Source organism: Eptatretus burgeri, chromosome 12 (assembly GCF_056783735.1).
Source record: "Eptatretus burgeri isolate ZD-2024b chromosome 12, Ebu_testis_v1, whole genome shotgun sequence".
NCBI classification, from domain to species: domain Eukaryota; kingdom Metazoa; phylum Chordata; class Myxini; order Myxiniformes; family Myxinidae; genus Eptatretus; species Eptatretus burgeri.
Genome location: NC_140972.1, coordinates 83,582,274 through 83,604,773, shown reverse-complemented (window position 1 = coordinate 83,604,773; position 22,500 = coordinate 83,582,274). Strand labels below are relative to the sequence as shown.

Sequence of the window (22,500 nt, the reverse complement as noted above, 5' to 3'; positions counted from 1 at the left end):
ATCTCATACCTTTTAAGTGCACACCACACAAACATCTACAGTCTTCTTGCAAAACACAAACTTTACCTTTTTTCAGCAAGTCAGGCACAAACTCAACCCACCCAGAAAAATAAAGTTTGTTTGTTTGTTTTATTTGTTTGTTTCGGAACCTGCAGAAATCAGCGCAACTAAACGAAGCATGGCGTCCTCTTTCATCAAGAAGAAGGTCAAAGGCTAAGTTTGGATAAAAAAAGGACTCCAGATAAAACCAGATAATTGACTTTCAGGCCTCATTTTGGGTATTGTGCTTATACACTGTCTGGGATTTTTTTTTCCCGTGAGCGATCGAGTAAGATATGTGTTGTGAAGATTGGAGGTTGAGGTTGTCTTGATTTGTTGTCGACAACACAAATTTAATTATTATAGTGCTGACACATGTGTGTATGTTGTTAAAAGATTGCTTTGCACAGGTTTATTATAACACCTCCGTGTTCAGGCCTGGAGTGAGTATGTTCCTTATGCACTGCTTGAGTTTTTCCCAGGAGTGATTGAGTCATATGTTTTGTGAAGATCGGTAATTCATCCAAAATCCTAAGGCCAAGATTCCCGAATTTGTAATGCAGGAAATATTTAAATACATATTTCATTGAATTTTCCCGGGCAATGCCGGGTACTTTAGCTGGTTCTATATAAATATTAGTGAAGGAATATTCATTTTTTTGAGAAATAGATTTATTAGTATAATAAACCCAGGTTTTTTGTCTATAAAACTGGCTTTATATTATTATTATTATTATTATTATTATTATTATTATTATTATTATTATTATTATTATTATTTTGATTTGCAGATGCCCCAGATGTAATTAGAACATTCATCATCTTAGCCATTTAAATAAAGCACTGTCAACTTGTTCCTGAATTTGGAGTCACTCACTCTGGTGACTATGCCACAACGAAACTGCAAGTTCCGTTGGATCTCACAGGCATGGCTGAAAGCCACTTGGACCTGAAATAGCAAACTCAGCCACATTGACTGTTTTATGTCTTCAGAAAACATTAAAAGAATTTTGAAAATGCAGTTGAAGCACAATGTTGTTCTTCCCAATCAATTTCCTTTACTCATCCAACAAAATAAGTTATTGGAAATAGACTTCTTTCTGCAATCACAAAGCTATCATGAAAAACAAGATCAAATGAGCTAAGATCCTCGTCCTCTTACTGATGACGTCATAAAAACGAAAATGACGTCATTGTGATGTATCAGGTTTGCGATAAATTATCTGTGCTAATGTCCGGCTAGATTCCCGCAAACAAAATTCAAACAGCTTGCCTAGTTTCGGAGATAATGGTATAGGCGGTTTCCATTAGCGGCGATATTATGACGTCAACTTTATTTTATAGGAAAAATTTCCAAAATCGGAGATGGTTACTGTCTGCGCATGGGCTTTCTGCATATACATGGCAAGTTTCACGAAGATCCGATGAAAACTCTGGGTTGTGAAAGAAAAAATGTCAAAAAATAGGAATGACGTCATAAAAATTGATATGACGTCATCGTGATTGATATGTATCATATGAAATTGATATGTATCATATGTGCGGTAATTCGTCTCTGCAAATGCCCTGTTCGATTCGCGCAAACAGAATTCAAAAAGCTTGCATAGTTTCGGAGATAATTTTTAGGCGATTTCCATTAGCGGAGATATTTTGACGTCATAACTTTGTTTTCTCGGAGGAATTTTCAAAATCCGAGATGGTTACTGTCTGCACAGGGTATTTTTACATATATATGCCAAGTTTCAGGAAGTTTCGATGAAAACTGTAGGCTGTGAAACAAAAAAGTCCACAAGAAGAAGATGAAGAACAACAACGTGAGTAAGACTTAGAGATCCTCCACGAGGATCTAACAATGATGAAGCCACCAACAACAATAACAACAAACGTTTTACGACCATTTTCCCCTCTTTTAAGGGTTTGGTCGAATGATGTCATTTTTCAATATGTATTCTTCCATTGTACCAGATTTGTACAAAGCCAAACATTCCATATCTTTCTTGAATCAAAAAATATAAAGTACTGTCCATGAAATATCAGGAAAATAATTGGATTGCACAGTGAGACAATTCATAATCAAACACAAGTTCTTCGGAGGAGAGATTCATAAAACCACAAAATACAAAAATTACAGATTTTGATGCTTGCAAGGTTGTCAATAGAATGGAATGCTAAATGGTCAGTCAATCCTTTCTGGGAAGAGGAAAATGAGACAAGATGGAAACATTGGATTTGCCAAAGATGTTGGAGGGAAAAGCAAGGGAGGACTTCATGAGAAACGAGAGGGATGCGATCGGAGATCGGTAATGGTTCCCTGTATAGCCAACTCATAATATTAGCCATTTGGTAGCATTTGAAATTCTGCATCATAATGAAAACAAACGTTTCTTTTCAAAGCGGGACACCACAGACACCAAGATTAAACACTTCATGCCTCCCTCTGGGAACCATAACAATGGAAACATTAAATAATTGGGAAATTAAATAATTGAAAATTGGAAAATATATTTTTTAAAAACATTGAAAATTGAAAAAAAATTGAAACTTAAAATAAATTGGAAATTTAATAATTGAAAATGCTATTTTTTCTTTCGAAAATTGGGGAAACAAAATTGAAAATGTAAAACTAAATCATAAAAAAATTTAAATAATAGAAAAAATATTCCATAAAAAGCAGGAGACCATGCACTCCAAGACTTAACGCTTCATGCCTCCCTCCGGGAATCATAACGACGGCTGATTGCGAATGAAAAAAGTGTCAGAGATTCTGCTTCAATCACAGACTCGGTACCATGTTTGGTTGAAAGATATGCAGTCTTTCCATAAAGAGATCTCATGAGGATGTTTCATTGACAGATATAACTTTTTTTAAGACAAGCACATTGTAATATTCTCAAAATTGAGACACATGGATGGTGCTGTAGCCTGCATAGTAATGGAGTGAGGCCCTTAGGTTTACAAAACTGACTTGTCAGCAAAAAGACACAAAGAGTTTTCGATATGAAGTACAGAATTTTGTTCCAAAGAAAACCCATTGTGAGAATAAAGACAGTTCAGAGATTACTCAATCCACATGCAGCTTGCTTCGACAAAGAAAGCCAAGAGCGAAGATAACTGAATATGATTATTTAAGTGTTGGAAAGCTTGACAGTCTCTTATGTACAAAATAAGCACATCCCCATAACAACAAACCCCCCTCTCCTCACCCCATCCAAGAAGAGGCTGTGACTCTTCACACAACATGAAGACAACTAGCGTTAGACAACAGACAGACATATCATCCCTTTGAAACTCTTCATTGTCGCACAATTGTTGATCCAATTAAAACGAAGGCGATAATCTTTATATGAGAAGTTCCATTTCCTTAAATGGTTCAAGAGAAAACAAGCCTAGAATGTATCATTCTACACTTTAACGCAAAATGCAGATTAAGATTGTTATGCAATTCGAACATGAAATTACCATTGGGGACATTCTGGTAACGTCAGACGAGCAAATTAAGTAGGACAAGGAAAAGCATCCCTGATGAAGCCATTGTGGCTGGTTTGATATGACAATCTCCAATGACATGGTACATAAGCAAAATGGAAATGCCTAATGGTAATCAAACAGAAAGCTAATTAAGTGGAAATTCATGGGCTCTTTCGAAATTCTGGGGCTCGTGGAGAAAGCTTTGAAGAAAAAGTACAAATACGTGCCAACATCCTATCCTGCATCACAAAGAAGTGCAGATGACTACTGTAGTGTATTAACCTCCCTGCAGATAAAATAAGTTGATGAGAGTCAGTGTTGTGAAACAGAAAAGCAAAAGAATAAAGACTGCACTTCAGCAGTGCTGATTGATGGTTATCTAAAATGACAGGAGTGGTATACCATGTTGCGATCACGCAGGGTTACCTGCGGATAACAGGCAGTACAAATGAAATTAATGAAGAAGAATGTTCGATAACCCTGAATTTTTGGTTTGCTTGATTGTTTTCTCTGCTCCTCCTGATGTTCATCTTAAGTTGGTCTCTTGTCTGCCTGTAAGTGTAATATCCAACCCTGTGGTTTGTTTGTCAGTCCTTGACATCTTTAATTCAGTCTGCACAAGAAAGTAATGAGATAAAAACAAAATGTTTGCAGACAAGAATGGAGTATCTTGCATATAAGGTTCTTGAAAACAATCTACAATAAGTGAGATAAGGTCAATTGTGAAGCAGTCTTTTCGAAGGTTTCAGCAATATTGGGCATTGACATGCCTGAAATATAGAGGTCTTGGTGGGGTTTACAACACGAATGGAATTCTCGATGGATATGAGTGGATGGGACACCTGGGATGAAAAAGTGTTTTCACCAAACATCGCAAAATGGTCCTGCACCAGCTGCTCAGTCTTTTGCAGTATATGCAGCTTCCAACTGTTGGAACACATTTTCCCAGCATTGGAGAGATTCCTGAAACCAGTGGATCAAGAAAGTGCTGGGTGTAGTGGTGCACATCTGTAATCCGGCTGCTCGGAGGCTTGGGTTGGGGGATTCCTCGAGGATGGGAGCTTTGCACTGTGCTGCACTCGACGGTATACAGCGGAGCAGCCTGACCGATACGGTGGCACCCAACCCTGATTGTCAGGTCAGGCCAGATCAGATCTGTGACTTGCTACAGGTATCAAGTAAATCCTGTACAAACTTGTTCTTGGGTGAGTGTTGGCGACTAAACCATTTCTCCCCACTCGGTCCTCCCAGTGAGGAGGGTGTATGGATATGGACACCCAGCAGGACTAAAAACAAAACCCGTCAAAGGGTGAAAGAGTTCCTTGTGAGCCAAAGGTCATTCATATCTGAGCCCAACTGCATTTGCGGATGTCTTCCTGCAGTGGGTTACCTTTCCTAGGAGGTTGGTGGCAGGATTTTCATGATGGCCACCATAAAAATACTTCACTCCGCATACACACTAACGTGGAGTGTGTCAGGGTGGTGCTGAGGTGTCATCCACCAGATGGCAGTCTCCTCGGGTTAACCTTCGGTGGTCTCTTCTGGTGGGTGTCTGGAATGGCCTATCCCTAAGAGATAGGGTTGGGCCAGGCATCTGCCTGGGGGATGGCCAGATAGAGGCCCCTGGAGTACTGGCAGAAAGTGGATGCAGCGGTGCGCTGTGGCGCATGCTCCCCATGTATGTATGTATGAATGTATGTATGTATGTATGTGTGTATGTATTGGCCAGAAAAGTTCTGTTTTTCAGAAAAAAAGAAGATCTGGAATAAATACATCCAAGTCCGAGAAAGAGGGCATTGAAGGGTCCATGGTGTTATTCGTGAAGAATAGGTGAGTTGTCAGCAGCACCCAAACCAAATTACATATTCCTGCCCTGACTGACTGCTGGGAAGGTATTGGCAAACCACCCAGCATAATTTTTGCCAATAAACTGCTTCAGCAGCACCAAGGCTCTGTACCGTGAAAGGTACATCTCGTATCATATCATATATCACATCATATCGTATCTTATTGCACCTGATTACGCATGTCCCACATTTTAGTCTGTGTGCCAATGGGAATACAGGGAATTGAGCATGCAGGTGAGGTCTAAGGCCGCAAGCAATCATGGTATGTTTGACCAATTCATGTCCCCACTATAATTATACATTATGTGAACGAATAAAATAAAACGTTCAATGTGAAATGAACGCGGGCAAACCGAACCACGACTGCTTGCATCCTTAGAAATACTGCATTATCATGGTGGCGTGCGAGTCCGAGACTGCAAGAAATAATATTTGGATTTCATTTGTACGACCAATTGAAGAAGATGCATAATGCTCAATCTGAGGAAAAGGAAAATGTTTATTAGTTTGTTTTTTTTCTGCTGCATGGATGGTTGATTCAAAAAAGTTCATTTATATACCATCTGAAAGGCGATCAGCTGGTACCGACTTTCTGGACGAATTGCATCTGCCAAACCACAGTCCCGAAAGGAGGAAAAGAAAGTAAGAGAGGATTTCTTTTGTGTACAAAAAAAATTGGTTCACAGAGATGGAGGATCAAAGAGGAGCAGGGAAACAAAGACATCACGCATGTGTGGATGAGTGGCAAGATGGAAAGAGGGGAGGAAGGGGAGACGGTTCGTGAAATGACAAGGTCGAGAGCAGAGGTGGGTATCGGAGTGAAGCACGAGGTGACAATGGGCAGCGCTGTTGAAAGACTGGAGAGAGTGGAAAGAGAAAGAGAGTGAATTCCACAGATGACAGAGTAGAAGGATCGATGGAGATGACCGTTCAACGTTCAGCTTATAATTCGGTGGGGTCATCAGGTGTGGAATTTTGGATGAATGCATGGAGCATGATGGATGAGAGGGAGCGAGGAGTGAGACTAGAAGAGAGTTGATAGAAAAATGAGAACAAAACTACATGGCAACTATTTAAAGCAAAGCGTCCACGAGAAAGTATTCTGTGAATTTCTGTTGGCCGATGACGTTTTTACAAACTTTGCAGGTTTTATGTAACGTGTTTTTTTTGTAAACAGAGTTAAGGCTCATGGAAGATTGAGTACAATGAATGGATCAGGATGTAACAGACAGAAGGAATAGTCGAGAGAGGAGTGTGGGGGAGACACCAACAGCGGAGTTAAAGGAGCAGATGGAGGGAGACTTTTTATTGTTTGCAAAGTCGAGGCTCGTGGAAGAGCGAGTACACTGAACGAATCAGGACGTAACAGGACAAAAAGAGGATGCAAAACATGTATGCATGGGGTGTACAAGATGGATACAGAAGGTAACTCCAAGGGGGAAAAACTTGAAAATTGGAAGGAGGAGGGATTTGGGTGAGGTTAACGATGATAGAAAAGATCATGGTTCAGGATTGGAAACGATCTGAGATGGCGGTGAACAGCTGTCTTGAAGACCTGGAGATTGTGGAGGATGTGGAAGTTGATTCTACAAGCAGGAAAAAGAGGAACAAATGAGTTGAGGTGAGCAGTGATCCAGGATTTAGGTAGTTTCACCACAAGGGGGTGCATGGACCGTGTGAGCCCTGCAGAAACGGAAAGGGGTGGGGGGGGGATATATCACAAAAAGAGCAGAGGGTGAAAGACCAGAAAAAGCAGGTGGTCGAAGAAAAAGAGATCACCGACCTGTCTGTGGTGGCAAAGTGATAAGCCCATAGACTCAGCTTCATCACAGGACATTCCAATGATGTTGAAGTTCTTAGTTTCCACCATGTCAAGCTGAGCAATATGTGAGGCAGGGGAGCCAGCTCAGAGAGTAGAGTAGTACTCCACAAGCTGTGGATGAAGGTCTTGTCGGTGAATAGGATTCCAGGTGTGCAAATAAAGGACTTTGTACAATGGAGGATGCCCAGCGGGTGGCTTTGGAGGCCAACATTAAAATGTGGTTTGCCATAGAAAGATCAGTGCTGATAGTGAGACCATTAACAAGGAGTTTTAATGACTGAACTTCCTCAAGACGATTGTTAAGAAAGTGGATAGGAGGGGTTGCCAAATGTTCCTTTTGGAGAGATATAATGAGAGTGTGAGATTTGTCAGGATTGAAAGACATGTTTCAAGTGTTTGACCAGTTTGTGACTTTTTCAAGGTCTGCAGAGAGGAAAGAGGCTGCGGTCTGCCTGTATGAAGGATGAGGGATGTCACGACAGAGAGTGGAGTCATCAATAAATATATAAAGAGGATTTTCCAGAGAGTCAGAGATCATTGATGAAGATCAGGAATAGGACTGGACCCACAGCACTGCCTTGGGGGCACTCTAACCTTGACAGGGAGAGTAAATGAAAGGATTCCATTGAGTGCCACACAGTTATGAGAGTTGAGGAAGTCAGTGAGCCATGTATTGCATTGGCCTTGGATGTCATTGGTAGAGAATTTAGAGAGTATGTCAGGATGCCAGACTGTATCAAAAGCATGAGATATGTCCAGAGAGACAGCCCTGATCTCATGTCTGATATTGAGTGCCTCCATCCATTGTTGGGTGAGTGGAAGCAGCATGTCCAAGGTTGAGTAACGTAGTCTGAAACCAAATTGATGATCTGAGAGGAGCTTGTTGGAGAAAAGGAAGGATTTCATATGAACTACGATGATGGATTCCATGACAATGTTGATGATTTGAAGTAAGCTGAAAGGTCTGGAGTAAAGGGGATCAGTTTTTGCACCTTTTCATGTTGTGCAGTGATGTTGGCAGATTTCTAAGCAGGTGGAAGATGACCTTAGGCAAATGTTTGGGTGAAAAGAGCAGAGAGAGGATGTGTAAGAGCAGCAGAGCAGGATTTTAGGACATGTGTGCTGATGCCGTTCAGTTGAGGAGCAGTCAGAGTCGAGGGTTGAACGAACAAGCCCCAGGAACTTCTTCACTTTCTTAGGTGGAAAAGATACAGAATCCAGGAGCAGTTGGGTATGACTGGGAAGGGTGGGTATAGAGAGTGAGGGGTTGGGGACACAATATTTGGAAGTAAACTAGAATTGAAGTATTTGGCCTTCTCAAGAGCTGAGTCAGCTGTAGTGCCATTTTAAGTAAGGGAATGGATGGCAGGGGAACATACACCAGAGATAGACTTAACAAGGTGCCACCAGGTTTTAGAGGAGGGAGACAAGTTTTAAAGTTCATTCTTGAGTTTGGGCAGATGTTGTTTTCTGACTTTCCTGAGAGCAGACACACACTTGTTGTGGACTTTGTGGAATGATCTTCTGTTACCATCGGTCGGATTTTCCATCCAGGAAGAGAAGGCAAGTTGCTTCAGAGCAATTCCCTCACCACAGGATTCAGAGTACCATGGGCGGGAAAAAGGGTAGGATTACTGAAGATGAGATGGGATGGATGTGTGCAGAAGAGAGAGCAGGTTTCTGGAAAAGAATCCCCAGGCTGAGTTAACATCAGGGGCAATAGATATGGGAGATCAGGCTTGTAGTCCCTGACAATGTGCCTGAGTGAATTGCCAGACTCGCCAACACTGAGGCAGCTCTCTGTGAATTGCCAGAGTGATGTTGATTCTCACACACATGCTCAGATGAACCAATTGGATCAGAGGAAGGGCAGGAGACATTTGCAGGGAAGTTAATCATCATAAAGTCCAGAAGGGAGGATTGAGAGAAATCCATTGCGATTGGGAGAAATCTGGGTTGGAAAGTTTACAGATTGGGTCAGTCCCATGAAGTCAGAGAAGTCTTTTGTTGAAGTGCCATGGCTGGTGAGAGAGGTACCAACACACAGTTACTTTGCATGGTGATAATTGAAATAAAAAATTGACGTGATGACAAAAGTTTTGGTGACAAAAGTTTTGGCCCGTGATATGATTTTACAAGTGTTATTATAAATTAGAGATCTCTTCCAAAAAAATTGCTAAAAGTTTTGGTGATTTTTCATGCTGTGCACAGAAAGCACGACAATACAACCTCATGTTTTTGCTACGTGCCATGTGTTTTCATGGTTCGCTTGATTTCGAGCCAATTATACAATGGAAAATCATATTATCACCTTCTCCGACCTGAGAATCATGAGTTGTCCATGAAGACAGAGGCAAATAGAACGATTAATCAACAAAATTAACTTGTATAAAGATCTCAAATAACTCCTTACTTTTGACACATCATTTAAATCACGTACCAACTGTGATGAATGTGTATCGGAGAGAGCTGAGGTCAAATGAACTTAAAAATAAAAATAAACATACTTGGCATGCTGAGTGGATTATTATCCCCCCCCCCCCCCCCCGGAGGGAGCGGGATATTGTAATCGAACGGTTTGTTTGTCTGTTTGTTTGTCTGTCTGTCTGTCTGTCAGCAACTTTACGGCAAAACAGCTTTAGCAAACACTATCAAATTTAATCCACAGGTGGGCAATGAACCTTGGACGACCCCATTAACTTTTGGGTCCAATTGGATCAAAGGTCAAGGTCAAGGTCACGAAAAGATCAAAATCGTTTTTCGCTCATAACTTCGTCAAAAATGATCTGATTTACTTCAAACTAAGCTTATAGTGAACCTTATTCTATTTGTCACTTATAATCCTACCCATTCCCATAGTGAAAAATGCATATTTGTTAAGATCGGTAGGGTCCGAAGTTTTGGGGGTCATGGTCATCGGTCAAAATTACAAATTTCCCATTAAAACTAAAACATGGTTCCGAAAATACAACTTTACGGGAAAATGTCTGGCTCAAACACTGTCAAATTGTATCCACAGGTGGGTAATGAACCTCGGACGACCCCATTAACTTTTGGGTCCAATCAGGTCAAAGGTCAAGGTCAGGTCAGGAAAAGGTCAAAACCATTTTTCGCTCATAACTTTGTCAAAAATCATCCGATTTACTTCAAACTAAGCTTATAGTGAACCTTATTCTATTTGTGACTTAAAATCCTCACAATCTTATCGTGAAAAATGCATATTTGTGAAGATCGGGGTGAAGGATGGATCAAAATTAAATTTGATCCCCAAAATAACTTTATGCCTTAAATGGGCAGGATTTGTTGTGCCTGGCACCACTTACTATATTTATTTCAAGATGCACAAACCAATTTGTGTTTTGCTTGAATTTTGTTACGTCGTGGGGAAAATTACCGTCGGGTGGAGATGGGGGTTGTTCAGAATTACTGTGGACTGCATAATCAGCAAGCTGTGGAACAATTACCCAAGTGAGAGGTTTTGGAATTGTTTCTGAGATTATGTCAAAAACCGCAGAGAAAAAAACAAACAAGATTTTGTCACTTTTAAGGAATCCTTCAAAATATATCACACCAGCAGGGGTACCCAGACTCCTCCCAACCCTTCCACCCTCCCTCAACATACCCCGTCCCTTCCTCCGGAGTCCCATCCAACACTTTCCCCTCCTCGAGCCTCCTCCCACCCCGTCCATTCCCCTCCCTCCTCCCACCCCGCGCCTTCCCCTCCCTCCTCCCACCCCGCCCCTTCCCCTCCCTCCTCCCACCACTTCCCTCCCCTCCTCCCACCACACCCCTTCCCCTCCCTCCTCTCACCCCACCCCTTCCCCTCCCTCCTCTCACCCCACCCCTTCCCCTCCCTCCTCTCACCCAACCCCTTCCCCTCCTCCCACCCAGTTCATTCCTTTCCCTCTTCCCAACCCACCCCTTCCTCTTCCTCCTCCCAACCCACCCCTTCCCCTCCCTCCTCTCACCCCACCACTTCCCCTCCTCCCACCCTGTCCATTCCCCTCCCTCCTCCCACTTCCCTCCCTTCTCCCACCCCACCCCTTCCCCTCCCTTCTACCACCCCACCCCTTCCCTCCCTTCTCCCACCCCACCCCTTTCTCTCCCTCCTCCCACCCACCCCTCCCTCCCTCCTCCCACCCCACCACTTCCCTCCCTTCTCCCACCCCACCCCTTCCCTCCCTTCCACCACCCCACCCCTCCCCTCCCTCCTCCCACCCCACCACTTCCCTCCCTTCTCCCACCCCACCCCTTTCTCTCCCTCCTCCCACCCACCCTCCCTCCCTCCTCCCACCCCACCACTTCCCTCCCTTCTCCCACCCCACCCCTTCCCCTCCCTTCCACCACCCCACCCCTCCCTCCTCCCACCCCACCACTTCCCTCCCTTCTCCCACACCACCCCTTCCCCTCCCTTCTACCACCCCACCCCTTCCCTCCCTTCTCCCACCGCACCCCTTTCTCTCCCTCCCTCTCACAAAGGAATTTTCACAGTTTTTAACCACGTTTGGGAAAAAGAAATATATAAAAATAAAACTCACTTTTGATTCCGACCAACCTCTAACTTGCCAAGTGTCATGTCGAAATCTGCCCCAAGGGACAAACTCATTGATATGGTCGGAAGACGTCATGGTATCGACTCGAGATGTTTGTCCTCGTTGCCATGTAATTATTCTGCAGTGTGTTCAGTTCCCAAGTTTCTTGTGGATTGCACACCAAGCGGCTTAAGCACTAAAGCAAGCACTCTGTGAGAAACAGTTGATAATGAACGGCTGGCTTGGCAAGCATTGGCCCCTTGTGTAACTGAACACACTCCAGGACATCTCGACACCATACAGTACATACAAAACGCCGACAAAAGGAGTATTTTTTTTAAAGACTTCAAATATTAATTGTGAGTATTTTCGTTATAATGAAAACGTACCTTGTTCAGTTTTGATTGGATTGTTTTTTTTTTAATAAAATGTACATAAACTCAGAGGTGATATTGAGTGTACAGAAGTGGATGTGGACATTTCATATAACTTTAAAGTGTACAGGTACATAGTAAATATCTTTTGGGAATTTCGCCGGCCTCCCGACAAATTGCGGACGCATTTCACTCTACCAAGACCATTTTCTCCAATGTTTGTTCGTTTACATCACATAATATGTGAGTTACACGTCTATCAGTTTGTTTGTAAGCTTTGAGAAGTCGGGGGAAAATCTGAGTCTGAGTTGGTTAGATTGGCGGTTCAATGCTCAACCTGGCCGAGTCGAACAAAAGATGTTAAAATCTGTCTTAAAAAGTCTTTAAAAGTCTTAAAATGGTACGTGCTGCGACCTCGCTTGATGCACAGTATTTGAAGGATCGAGCATGGACAAACCCCATCGGTTGCCATCCAAAGAATGGGGGGATATTTCTCCATAATTGCTTCTCTCACTGCAGAGAGAAAACCAAAGTAGTAAGCTGACGTCACCAGCACCCAGAGTGCACTGGGAAGCAAATTCACTCTCAAAGATAACTGGCTGTTCCTGTATAAAGTTAAGTCCTGTGTTGTCTAATGTCTCTGTCTGCACGTAGCAGCTCATTCATAAACCTTAGAATGTGTGTGTGTGTGTGTGTATGTATATATATATATATATATATATATATATATATATATATATATATATATATATATATATATATATATATATATATATCTTCTTCTTCTTCTTCTTTCGGCTGCTCCCGTTAGGGGTCGCCACAGCAGATCATCCGTATGATCCGCATCATGATTTGGCACATGTTTTACGCCGGATGCCCTTCCTGACGCAAACCTGGTCGCCTCTTACGACACAGGGATATGGTACACCTATTTTAACCAGGGTATACACCGGCCCAGTACACTGGTACTCACTTCGCCAACCTCGGAAGGATGACAGACTGAGTCAACCCTATATATATATATATATATATATATATATATATATATATATATATATATATATATATATATATATATATATGTATATATATATATATATATATATATATATATATATATATATATATATATATATATATATATATATATATATATATATATATATGAAGGAAGAGGGCGCAATCAGAAGAAGGCGTGGAGTCAAGTCAATTAGTCTATTGTGCCAGAGGAAGCCCCGACCTAAATCCAATCGAAAATCTGTGGCATGGGTTGAGGATTACTGTCCATCAACACTCCCCACGCAACTTGACTGAGCTTGAACAGTTTTGTCCAGAAGAATGGGAAAATATTGCCCAATCAAGGTGTGCAAAGTTGGTAGAGACCTATCCCAACAGACTCCAAGCTGGAGTTGCTGTCAAAGGCACTTCCACCAAGTATTAACTCAGGGGGCTGGATACTTATCCAATCAAGATATTCTAGTTTTATATTATTATTTAATTTTAATTTTTTTAATTTGTAGAATTTGTTTTTTACTTGGAAGTTGTGTGTTATGATGTATAAATAAAGGTGGAAAAAGTCTGATTTCATGCAATTTAATTCCAGGCTTCTTCTTCTTCCTCTTTCGGCTTGCTCCCGCTAGGGGTCGCCACAGCGGACCAACTGTCTCCATTTTGCTCTATCCTCCACATCTTCCATTGACACTCCAACCACCCGCATGTCCGCCCTCACCGCATCCATGAACCTCTTCTTTGGCCTTCCTCTTCTCCTCCTGCCTGGCGGCTCCATCTTCAACATCCTTCTCCCGATATACTCTGTTTCCCTCCTGTGCACATGTCCAAACCATCGCAATCTCGCCTCTCTCACTTTGTCTCCAAACCGTCCTACCTGCGCCGTCCCTCTAATACACTCATTTCTTATCCTATCCATCCTCGTCACTCCCAACGAGAATCGCAGCATCTTTAACTCTGCCACCTCCAGCTCTGCTTCCTGTCTTTTTGTTAGCGACACCGCCTCCAAACCATACAACATAGCTGGTCTCACTACCGTCTTGTATACTTTCCCCTTCACTCTTGCAGCTACCCTTCTGTCACAAATCACTCCTGCAACTCTTCTCCACCCACTCCATCCTGCCTGCACTCTCTTTTTCACTTCTCTCCCACACTCTCCGTTACTTTGGACAGTTGATCCCAAGTATTTAAACCAATCCACCTTCCCCACCTCAACTCCTTGCAACCGCACCATACCACCACCCTCCCTCTCATTTACGCACATGTACTCTGTCTTTCTCCTACTGACTAACATTCCCCTTCTCTCCAGTGCGTACCTCCACCTCTCAAGGCTCGATTCAGCCTGCTCCCTACTCTCCCTACAGATCATGATGTCATCCGCGAACATCATGGTCCATGGAGACTCCAGTCTGATCTCGTCCGTCAACCTGTCCATCACCATTGCAAACAGGAAAGGGCTCAGAGTCGATCCTTGGTGCAATCCCACTTTAACCTTAAACCGGTCCGTCATTCCTACCGCACACCTCACCGCTGTCACACTGTCCTCGTACATATCCTGCACGATCCTCACATACTTCTCCACCACTCCCGACTTCCTCATACAATGCCACAACTCCTCTCTTGGCACCCTATCATAAGCTTTCTCTAAATCCACAAACACACAATGTAACTCTTTCTGGCCTTCCCTATACTTCTCCATCAACATCCTCAAAGCAAACATCGCATCAGTGGTGCTCTTTCCTGGCATAAACCCATATTGCTGCTCACAGATCGTCACCTCTCCTCTCAACCGAGCTTCCACTACTCTTTCCCACAACTTCATGGTGTGGCTTAACAACTTTATCCCTCTGTAATTTCCACAGCTCTGCACATCACCCTTATTCTTGAAAATCGGAATCAGTACACTTAATCTCCACTCCTCCGGCATCCTCTCACTTTCCAAGACTTTATTAAACAATCTGGTTAACAACCCCACTGCCATCTCTCCTAAGCACTTCCATGCCTCCACTGGTATTCCATCTGGGCCAACCGCCTTTCCACTTTTCATCTTCTTCATAGCAGTCCTCACTTCATCCTTACTGATCCACCCCACTTCCAGATTCACTATCTCCACCTCTTCCAACCTTCTCTCTCTCTCATTTTCTTCATTCATCAGCTCCTCAAAGTACTCCATCCACCTTCTCAACACACTCTCCTCGCTCGTCAGCACATTCCCATTTGCGTCCTTTATCACCCGAACCTGCAGCACATCCTTCCCAGCTCGGTCCCTCTGTCTTGCCAATCGGTATAAATCCTTTTCCCCTTCTTTTGTATCCAACTTCTCATACAGCTCGTCATATGCCTTTTCCTTGGCCTTAGCCACCTCTCTTTTTGCTTTTCGACGCCACTCCTTGTACTCCTGCCGACTTTCTTCATCTCTCTGACTATCCCACTTCTTTTTAGCCAACCCCTTCTTCCTTATACTTTCCTGTACTTCCTCATTCCACCACCAAGTCTCCTTATCTTCCTTCCTCTGTCCAGATGTCACACCAAGTACCTTCCCAGCTATTTCCCTCACAACTTCTGCTGTCGTTGCCAATCATCCCACCCATCTTTACCACCATCCAACGCCTGTCTCACCTCCTCCCTAAATTTCACGCAACAGTCTTCCTCCTTCAGCTTCCACCATCTGGTCCTTGGTTCAGCCCTCACTCTCTTCCTCAACCTCACCTCTAAAGTCATCCTACAGACCACCAATCGATGCTGTCGAGCTACACTCTCCCCTGCCACAACCTTACAGTCACTAATCTCTTTCAGGTTGCATCTCCTACTTCAGATGTAATCCACCTGTGTGCACTTTCCTCCACTCTTGTATGTCACCCTGTGTTCCTCCTTATTCTTGAAATACGTGTTTACCACTGCCATTTCCATTCTTTTTGCAAACTCTACCACCATTTGCCCTTCCACATTTCTCTTGTTGAGACCGTACCTCCCCATCACCTCCTCATCCTCTTTATTCCCTTCCCCAACATGTCCATTGAAATCTGCTCCAATCACCACTCTTTCATCCTTGGATACACTCTCCACCACTTCATCTAACTCACTCCAGAAATCTTCTTTATATTCCATCTCACACCCCATATGTGGGGCATATGCACTGATGACATTCATCATCACCCCTTCAATTTCCAACTTCACACTCATCACTCGGTCAGACACCCTCCTCACCTCCAATACCCTCTTGACATGATCTTCCTTCAGGATTATCCCGACACCATTTCTCCTCCCATCCACACCATGGTAGAACAGTTTGAAACCACCTCCAATGCTCCTCGCCTTATTCCCCACCCACTTGGTCTCTTGTACACACAGTATGTCCACCTTTCTTCTCTCCATCATATCAGCCAACTCTCGCCCTTTGCCAGTCATCGTCCCAACATTCAGAGTTCCAACTCTCACCTCCACACTTCTACCCTTCCCCCTCTCCCACTGCCTCCGGACTCGCCTTCCCCGTCTCCTTCTCCTCCTTCGCCCAGCAGTAGCACAATTTCCACTGGTACCCTGCTGACCACCGGTACCGGTGGCGGTCGTTGGTAACCCGGGCCTCGACCGATCCGGTATGGAAATTCGTTTTGTTGTCCGCATAATGATTTGGCATAGGTTTTTACGCCGGATGCCCTTCCTGACGCAACCCTGGTCGCCTCTTACGACACACAGGGATATGGTACACCTATTCTAACCGGGGCATACACCGGGCCCAGTACAACTGGTGCTCATTTCGCCGACCTCGGAAGGATGGCAGGCTGAGTCAACCCCCTGGTGTTTTCGACTTGGTTTATATATATTTATATATATATATATAGATACATATATATATATATATATATACACATATATATATATATATATATATACACATTATATATATATATATATATATATATATATATATATATATATATATATATATATATATATATATATACATACATATATTAATTCAGTGTCCCAACGGGGCTTGAACTCAGGACCTCTTGGGTCCCAAGCCACTGCCCTTACCACTGCACCAACACCAGGCTTTAATTTAATTCCAGGCTATAAGGCAAGAAAAGGTGAAAAATTTCAAAGGGGGTGTTGACTTTGTATAGGCACTGTATATGAAGAGCAACCAGAAGGATTTCAAAAACGAGGAAATGAACAGAGTAATTATATGAAGAAAAGGAAGAAAGAGAAAGGAGAGAGAAAAGGAAAGAAATGCAACAAAATGTGTTAAAACGAGGAAGAAAGCCCACAATATGAATAATAAACAGGTTCATTGTTCTCCAGCAGTGCGACTAAGCACCTCAGATTGGAAGTGACAGGTTTCTGATTTGCGAATGGTGCACAAGTCATTGGAGCTTGCGAAGAGAAGGCAAAGGAAATACCATTCAGTGGGAATTTTGGTAACTCCGACAAGACATGATCAGGCAAAGAACAAGTTTCCATTCCCTGTAACTATACTCAAATGTGTATTGTGTCAAATCAGCGAATACTGCAACTACACTCAAGAAACAAAGTTCCAAGAAAGAAAAATCGAACATACCGATGTGCCTGAGATTGATAGACCTTTTTTGGCTCCCTTCACTTGATTCATACATTTTTGTCATTCCATGCACATTATGTTAAACTATGAATTGATTGTCATTTTTCCCAGGCTACGTAATTAATGTCAATCCACAAAGTGATCAAAAGTGTTTATATTCTCATTACTTCCTGCTCAAACGTGGGAAGCACATTTAGATGAAAAATAAATCTTTGAGGAAATGCCAAAATCATATGCATGGATTTTGAAAATGTTTACAAATTACCTCCAGCACAAAAAGTTAATTTTTTTCACTATCATAGCTGACTACAATACAATCATTTGTCCAGATCAATCAGCATGTGAGATGGATAACATTGGCTGACCTTTGGGAAGGAAGAAAATTAGAAATCTCAAATTAGTAGAGTGAATTATAAAATAAATAAGAAATACAGGTGACGTCCAAATGTTATGCAAACATGAGACTCACAATTGTTCAAGAAATGCCAACAGTTAAAAAACAGAATCAACAAACGAGTATATATTGAGACACGTGTGGAAAGGAGTGGTAAACCCCCCTTATTGTGTATATTTGTGTTCGTGTGCCTACTGTCAAGTCTGTGGACATTCTTTGCAAATACGCACACATTGGCCAAATGTAATGAGGATAGAGTTGCCGGCCACTTGTCCCATGGATCTGGATTCTCCTTTTCCCCACCTCCTGTTTATTATCTGTTTATTTATTATCCCCAGAAGTTCCACGTCACCCTGAGCAAACTCACATAAAGGGGAGTGGGGGTTGGGGGCCTGTTTGTGGAATAAAAACCCATTGGTTCTTAGTCACCAAATCCATCTTCGAGCCAACAGCTTTAAATTCAGCCAATTTGGCCACTCGGATTATCATGGAGCAACACAACCAGCAAGGTCGTGGTGTTCTAAAATCCAGCCAAATTAAAATATAATTCACAAGACAAATATTTCTTTAATAATCATATATTTCTAAACTGAAAAATTGACAATTGTGAGTATCTCATTTGTAGAATTTTTGAACGCACTTCATAAGTTCGAGAGAAAAAAAGGAAATCACAAGACAATCAGAGCATACTTTGTTATGAAAATGTTAAATATCATGACTTGTTCCTCAAAATGTAATCCTAGTAAAATGGAGGGGATACTTTGGGGGCTGGGGGGGCTCCATTACACCTCTGATGCCTGACAAACAATAAAAAAAACCAACACAAAAAGCACGGTATCGTTTTTGGTTCATTTGTAACTGAAGTGTATCCTTTGGTAATATTTCAACTAATTTAATCGTAACACAAACTTAGCTGAAAGCTCGGAAGTCGGAATTTTTCAGACAATGAAACAATAAAGGAAAGGCAAACAGTTCAATGCACAACTTGGCGTGCTTTGTGCTCCTATCCTTTCTAAGATCATAGCTGTTTGAATCATAATGTTGGTTCAAATCCCATGGCTTTTCTAATCTTTCCATTGCATGATAAAGTCCTTATCCTCTACATGATTTATGTACAAGCTCCACAAAGACCGACATCTTTAAAAAATACAAAACAGAAAAACTGAGTGAAGATTTCACCTGCACAATAACTGTGAGCCAGGTGACAAAGTTTTCAGTTATACTTTCCAAATAAACAAGTTTATAAACCATGAATGTCAGGATAATAACAAGCTCAAATGAGCTAAGATCCTCGTCCTCTTAATGATGACGTCATAAAAACGAATATGACGTCATTGCGATGTATCAGGTTTGCGATAAATTATCTGTGCTAATGCCTGGCTTGATTCCCGCAAACAGAATTCAAACAGCCTCGTTTTGGAGATAATGGTGTAGGCGATTTCCATTAGCGCGATATTATGATGTCAACTTTTTTCTCGGAAGAATTTCCAAAATAAGAGTTGGTTACTGCCTGCGCGTGGGCTTTCTGCATATACATGGCAAGTTTCACGAAGATCCGATGAAAACTCTGGGTTGTAAAACAAAAAAATGTCAAAAAATAGGAATGACGTCATAAAAATTGATATGACGTCATAGTGATGCATCATATGTGCGGTAATTCATCTCTGCTAATGCCCTGTTCGATTCCCACAAACAGAATTCAAAATGCTTGCCTCGTTTCGGAGATAATTTTTTAGGCGATTTCCATTAGCGGAGATATTTTGATGTCATAACTTTTTCTCGGAGGAATTTTCAAAATCGGAGATGGTTACTGTCTGCGCAGGGTATTTTTTACATATATACGCCAAGTTTTGGGAAGTTTCGATGTAAACTGTAGGCTGTGAAACAAAAAAGTCCACAAGAAGAAGATGAAGAACAACAACGTGAGTAAGACTTAGAGATCCTCCACGAAGATCTAAAAAGTGTCGGCACCTTTATTACTAAATGAGGCTCCATAATCTTTTTTAAAGTAATAAATATATTGGAAATCTGTGGTTCACTTAGAATTAGCATTCATAAAAGGGTTAATTTGCAATCTCTTTGAAGCAATCCAAGAACTTCTGCAATTGTGTGTTTTCAACACCACCACACTTGGTGATGAACTATTAAAAGGGTCAAGTGTTCTGTAGCTGGCAGTAACATACCTCAGTCGACTGCTGAATGTTCCCCAGAGGCACCCAGACTGTGCCCACCATGGTGTCCCAAATGAGACCTTTCTCCCAGACCTCGACAACAAGACCTCCATCCAAATGACTGATCTCGCTACAAAAAAACAGACATCACAATATACTCGCTCAGCATAGAGACCACAAGGTAGAGGCAGATGCATATTGAGAAAATAATCTTGTTGAAAAATAGTACAGCAGAAAATGTCAATAAATATCAAATAAATATATAGGTAAAGCTCAGCTTGAAAGTTGTTTTTAATCATGAAAGCATGACAAGGCAAGCTGGTGTAAATAATACTTTCAGCAAAGCTTAAGATACTTTTCTGGACTAGGATGAAAAGGAGAAATGCTTGCAATAATTCCCCTATGTGCATAGCCATATCCAAAACATGTTTACCTCTGCCACGAAAAAGTGGGTGGGAGGTTATGTTTTCACCCGTGTCTGTTTGTTACTTGGTGAAAAAAAATTCGCCAAGTATGTTGGTCTGTCGCGTTTGTCTGTCTGAATGTTGGGTAGTCGATCGAGTCGAAAAAAAAAAAAAATTTGATCGACCCTTATTATCAATATTTCCGTCGATATGTTTGTCTGTCTGTCTGCCTGTCCCTCTGTTCAGTCCAGTGCTCCGTTAATACAATGGCGATGTCGATGAAACTTGGTTGGTAGGTTCATACCATGACCTAGTTGTATGCAAATGAGAACCGTTGCTATGGACACCACCGTTGACCAAGCAACGGGACTTTTAAATTTGTGAAAAATCATAAAAAAATTATTTTTTCAAAAATCAAAAATCGGGCCACGAGCGATTGTGGGCAGTACATTCAGCCATATTGTCAAAAATTTCCAGCCGGATCCTATGAAAACTGTCGGAGAAGATAGACTTTGAATGAACCCTGGTCGAAAACAATAAAAAACGAAGTTTGTTATATCTCAGAGTCTATGAGTCAGATACACATGAAACTGGTATGGTGGGTTCATGGTATGTCCTAGTTATGTGTGAGAAAGAACCGTTGCTATGGACCCCTCCGTTGCCTAGCAACGGCCGAAAAACCTCAAAATGTAGGGGTATTTTAAATAAAAAACAATCTGCAGCATTAACCCTTGAAGCTCGAATCATGAATTTTCTTGTTCTTATTCCTCAGGTCATTCCCCATCGAAGGGGCCCATCGCGTCAGGTTCTACTGGGTAGTCGACTACCCATGTCCGCCTACTGGCTTGTCTGTCTGTCTGTCACACGATTTCTGGCCACAGTTTTCAAGCAATCGTTCTGAATTTTTTTTTTGTGCGTAGATGACTGGCCAAGGAAAGCAGCACTTAATTTTGAAGATCCGAATCCGGATCCGGATCTGAGAATTATAAAAGTGATTTTTGACCACTGAGAGATCGGGCCAAAAACGATATATAACACAATGTCTCAAAAAGTTATGGATGGATTCAGCAGAAACTTTGTGGACACGTTGGGTGTGTGAAAAGGGCAAATTGCTTCAATTTTTGTGAAGATCCGAATCTGGAACCGGATGCGAGAATTTTTCAAGTGATTCTTCACATTGAGAAATAGGACCAACAACGATATATAGCACAATAGATCAAAAGGTTATGGATGGATTCCTGCAGAAACTTTACGGACAGGTTGGGTGTGTGACAAGGAATAACTGATTCAATTTTGGGGGAGATTCGAATCTGGATGTGAGAATTTTTTAAAGTAGTTCTTCACCTTTGAGAAATGGGGCCAAAAATTATGTGTAGCATGATATCTCTAAAAGTTGTGGACTGGATTGGTTGAAACAAGGGGGGGGGGGTGAGTTGTTTCGGTGACAAGAACAAGCCGATTATATTTTGGTTCAGGTCCGAATCCAGATCCAGCCTATTAGTACAATACAAAATGTAAACTGTTCAGCCTGGCAGAGGAATGCGCTCCACCGAGTGTCGTTCTAGTTTATGTAATGTTTTCATCAATGTCATCGTAGCTTCCTGCCAAAACAAACAAACAGATAGTAGCATTCATAAAATGTCTTAAAAAGGGCTGATGGGGGAGGGGAGTGGAGTCAAGGGGGAGGGGGGTGGAGTCAACCATGCTGTTTATATTTCGTTTAAAAAAGAGCCTTTTGAAATGGGTTGGAACACGTGTTGCATTAAAAACAATCAGAAAACATCAAACGCGTTTCACAATTTGCATATAATACCAGCAACCTTCGTGAAGAGCTCGAAACAAATTAAGATCATGCAGGACATTGAAAAGTGAATGTTGAA

At 42.0% G+C, this 22,500-nt stretch overlaps 1 protein-coding gene across 2 annotated transcripts in view; it reads right to left on the bottom strand.

Moving 5' to 3' along the window:
• Positions 1 to 22,500, bottom strand: part of LOC147016015 (protein unc-13 homolog B-like) — a 1,009,527-nt gene that overhangs the window by 546,866 nt on the left and 440,161 nt on the right. For both annotated transcript variants that reach the window (XM_085848698.1, XM_085848699.1), the window contains one exon: positions 20,229 to 20,346. In XM_085848698.1, the coding sequence (XP_085704824.1) occupies positions 20,229 to 20,346 (118 nt within the window). The remainder of the gene's footprint in view (positions 1 to 20,228; positions 20,347 to 22,500) is intronic.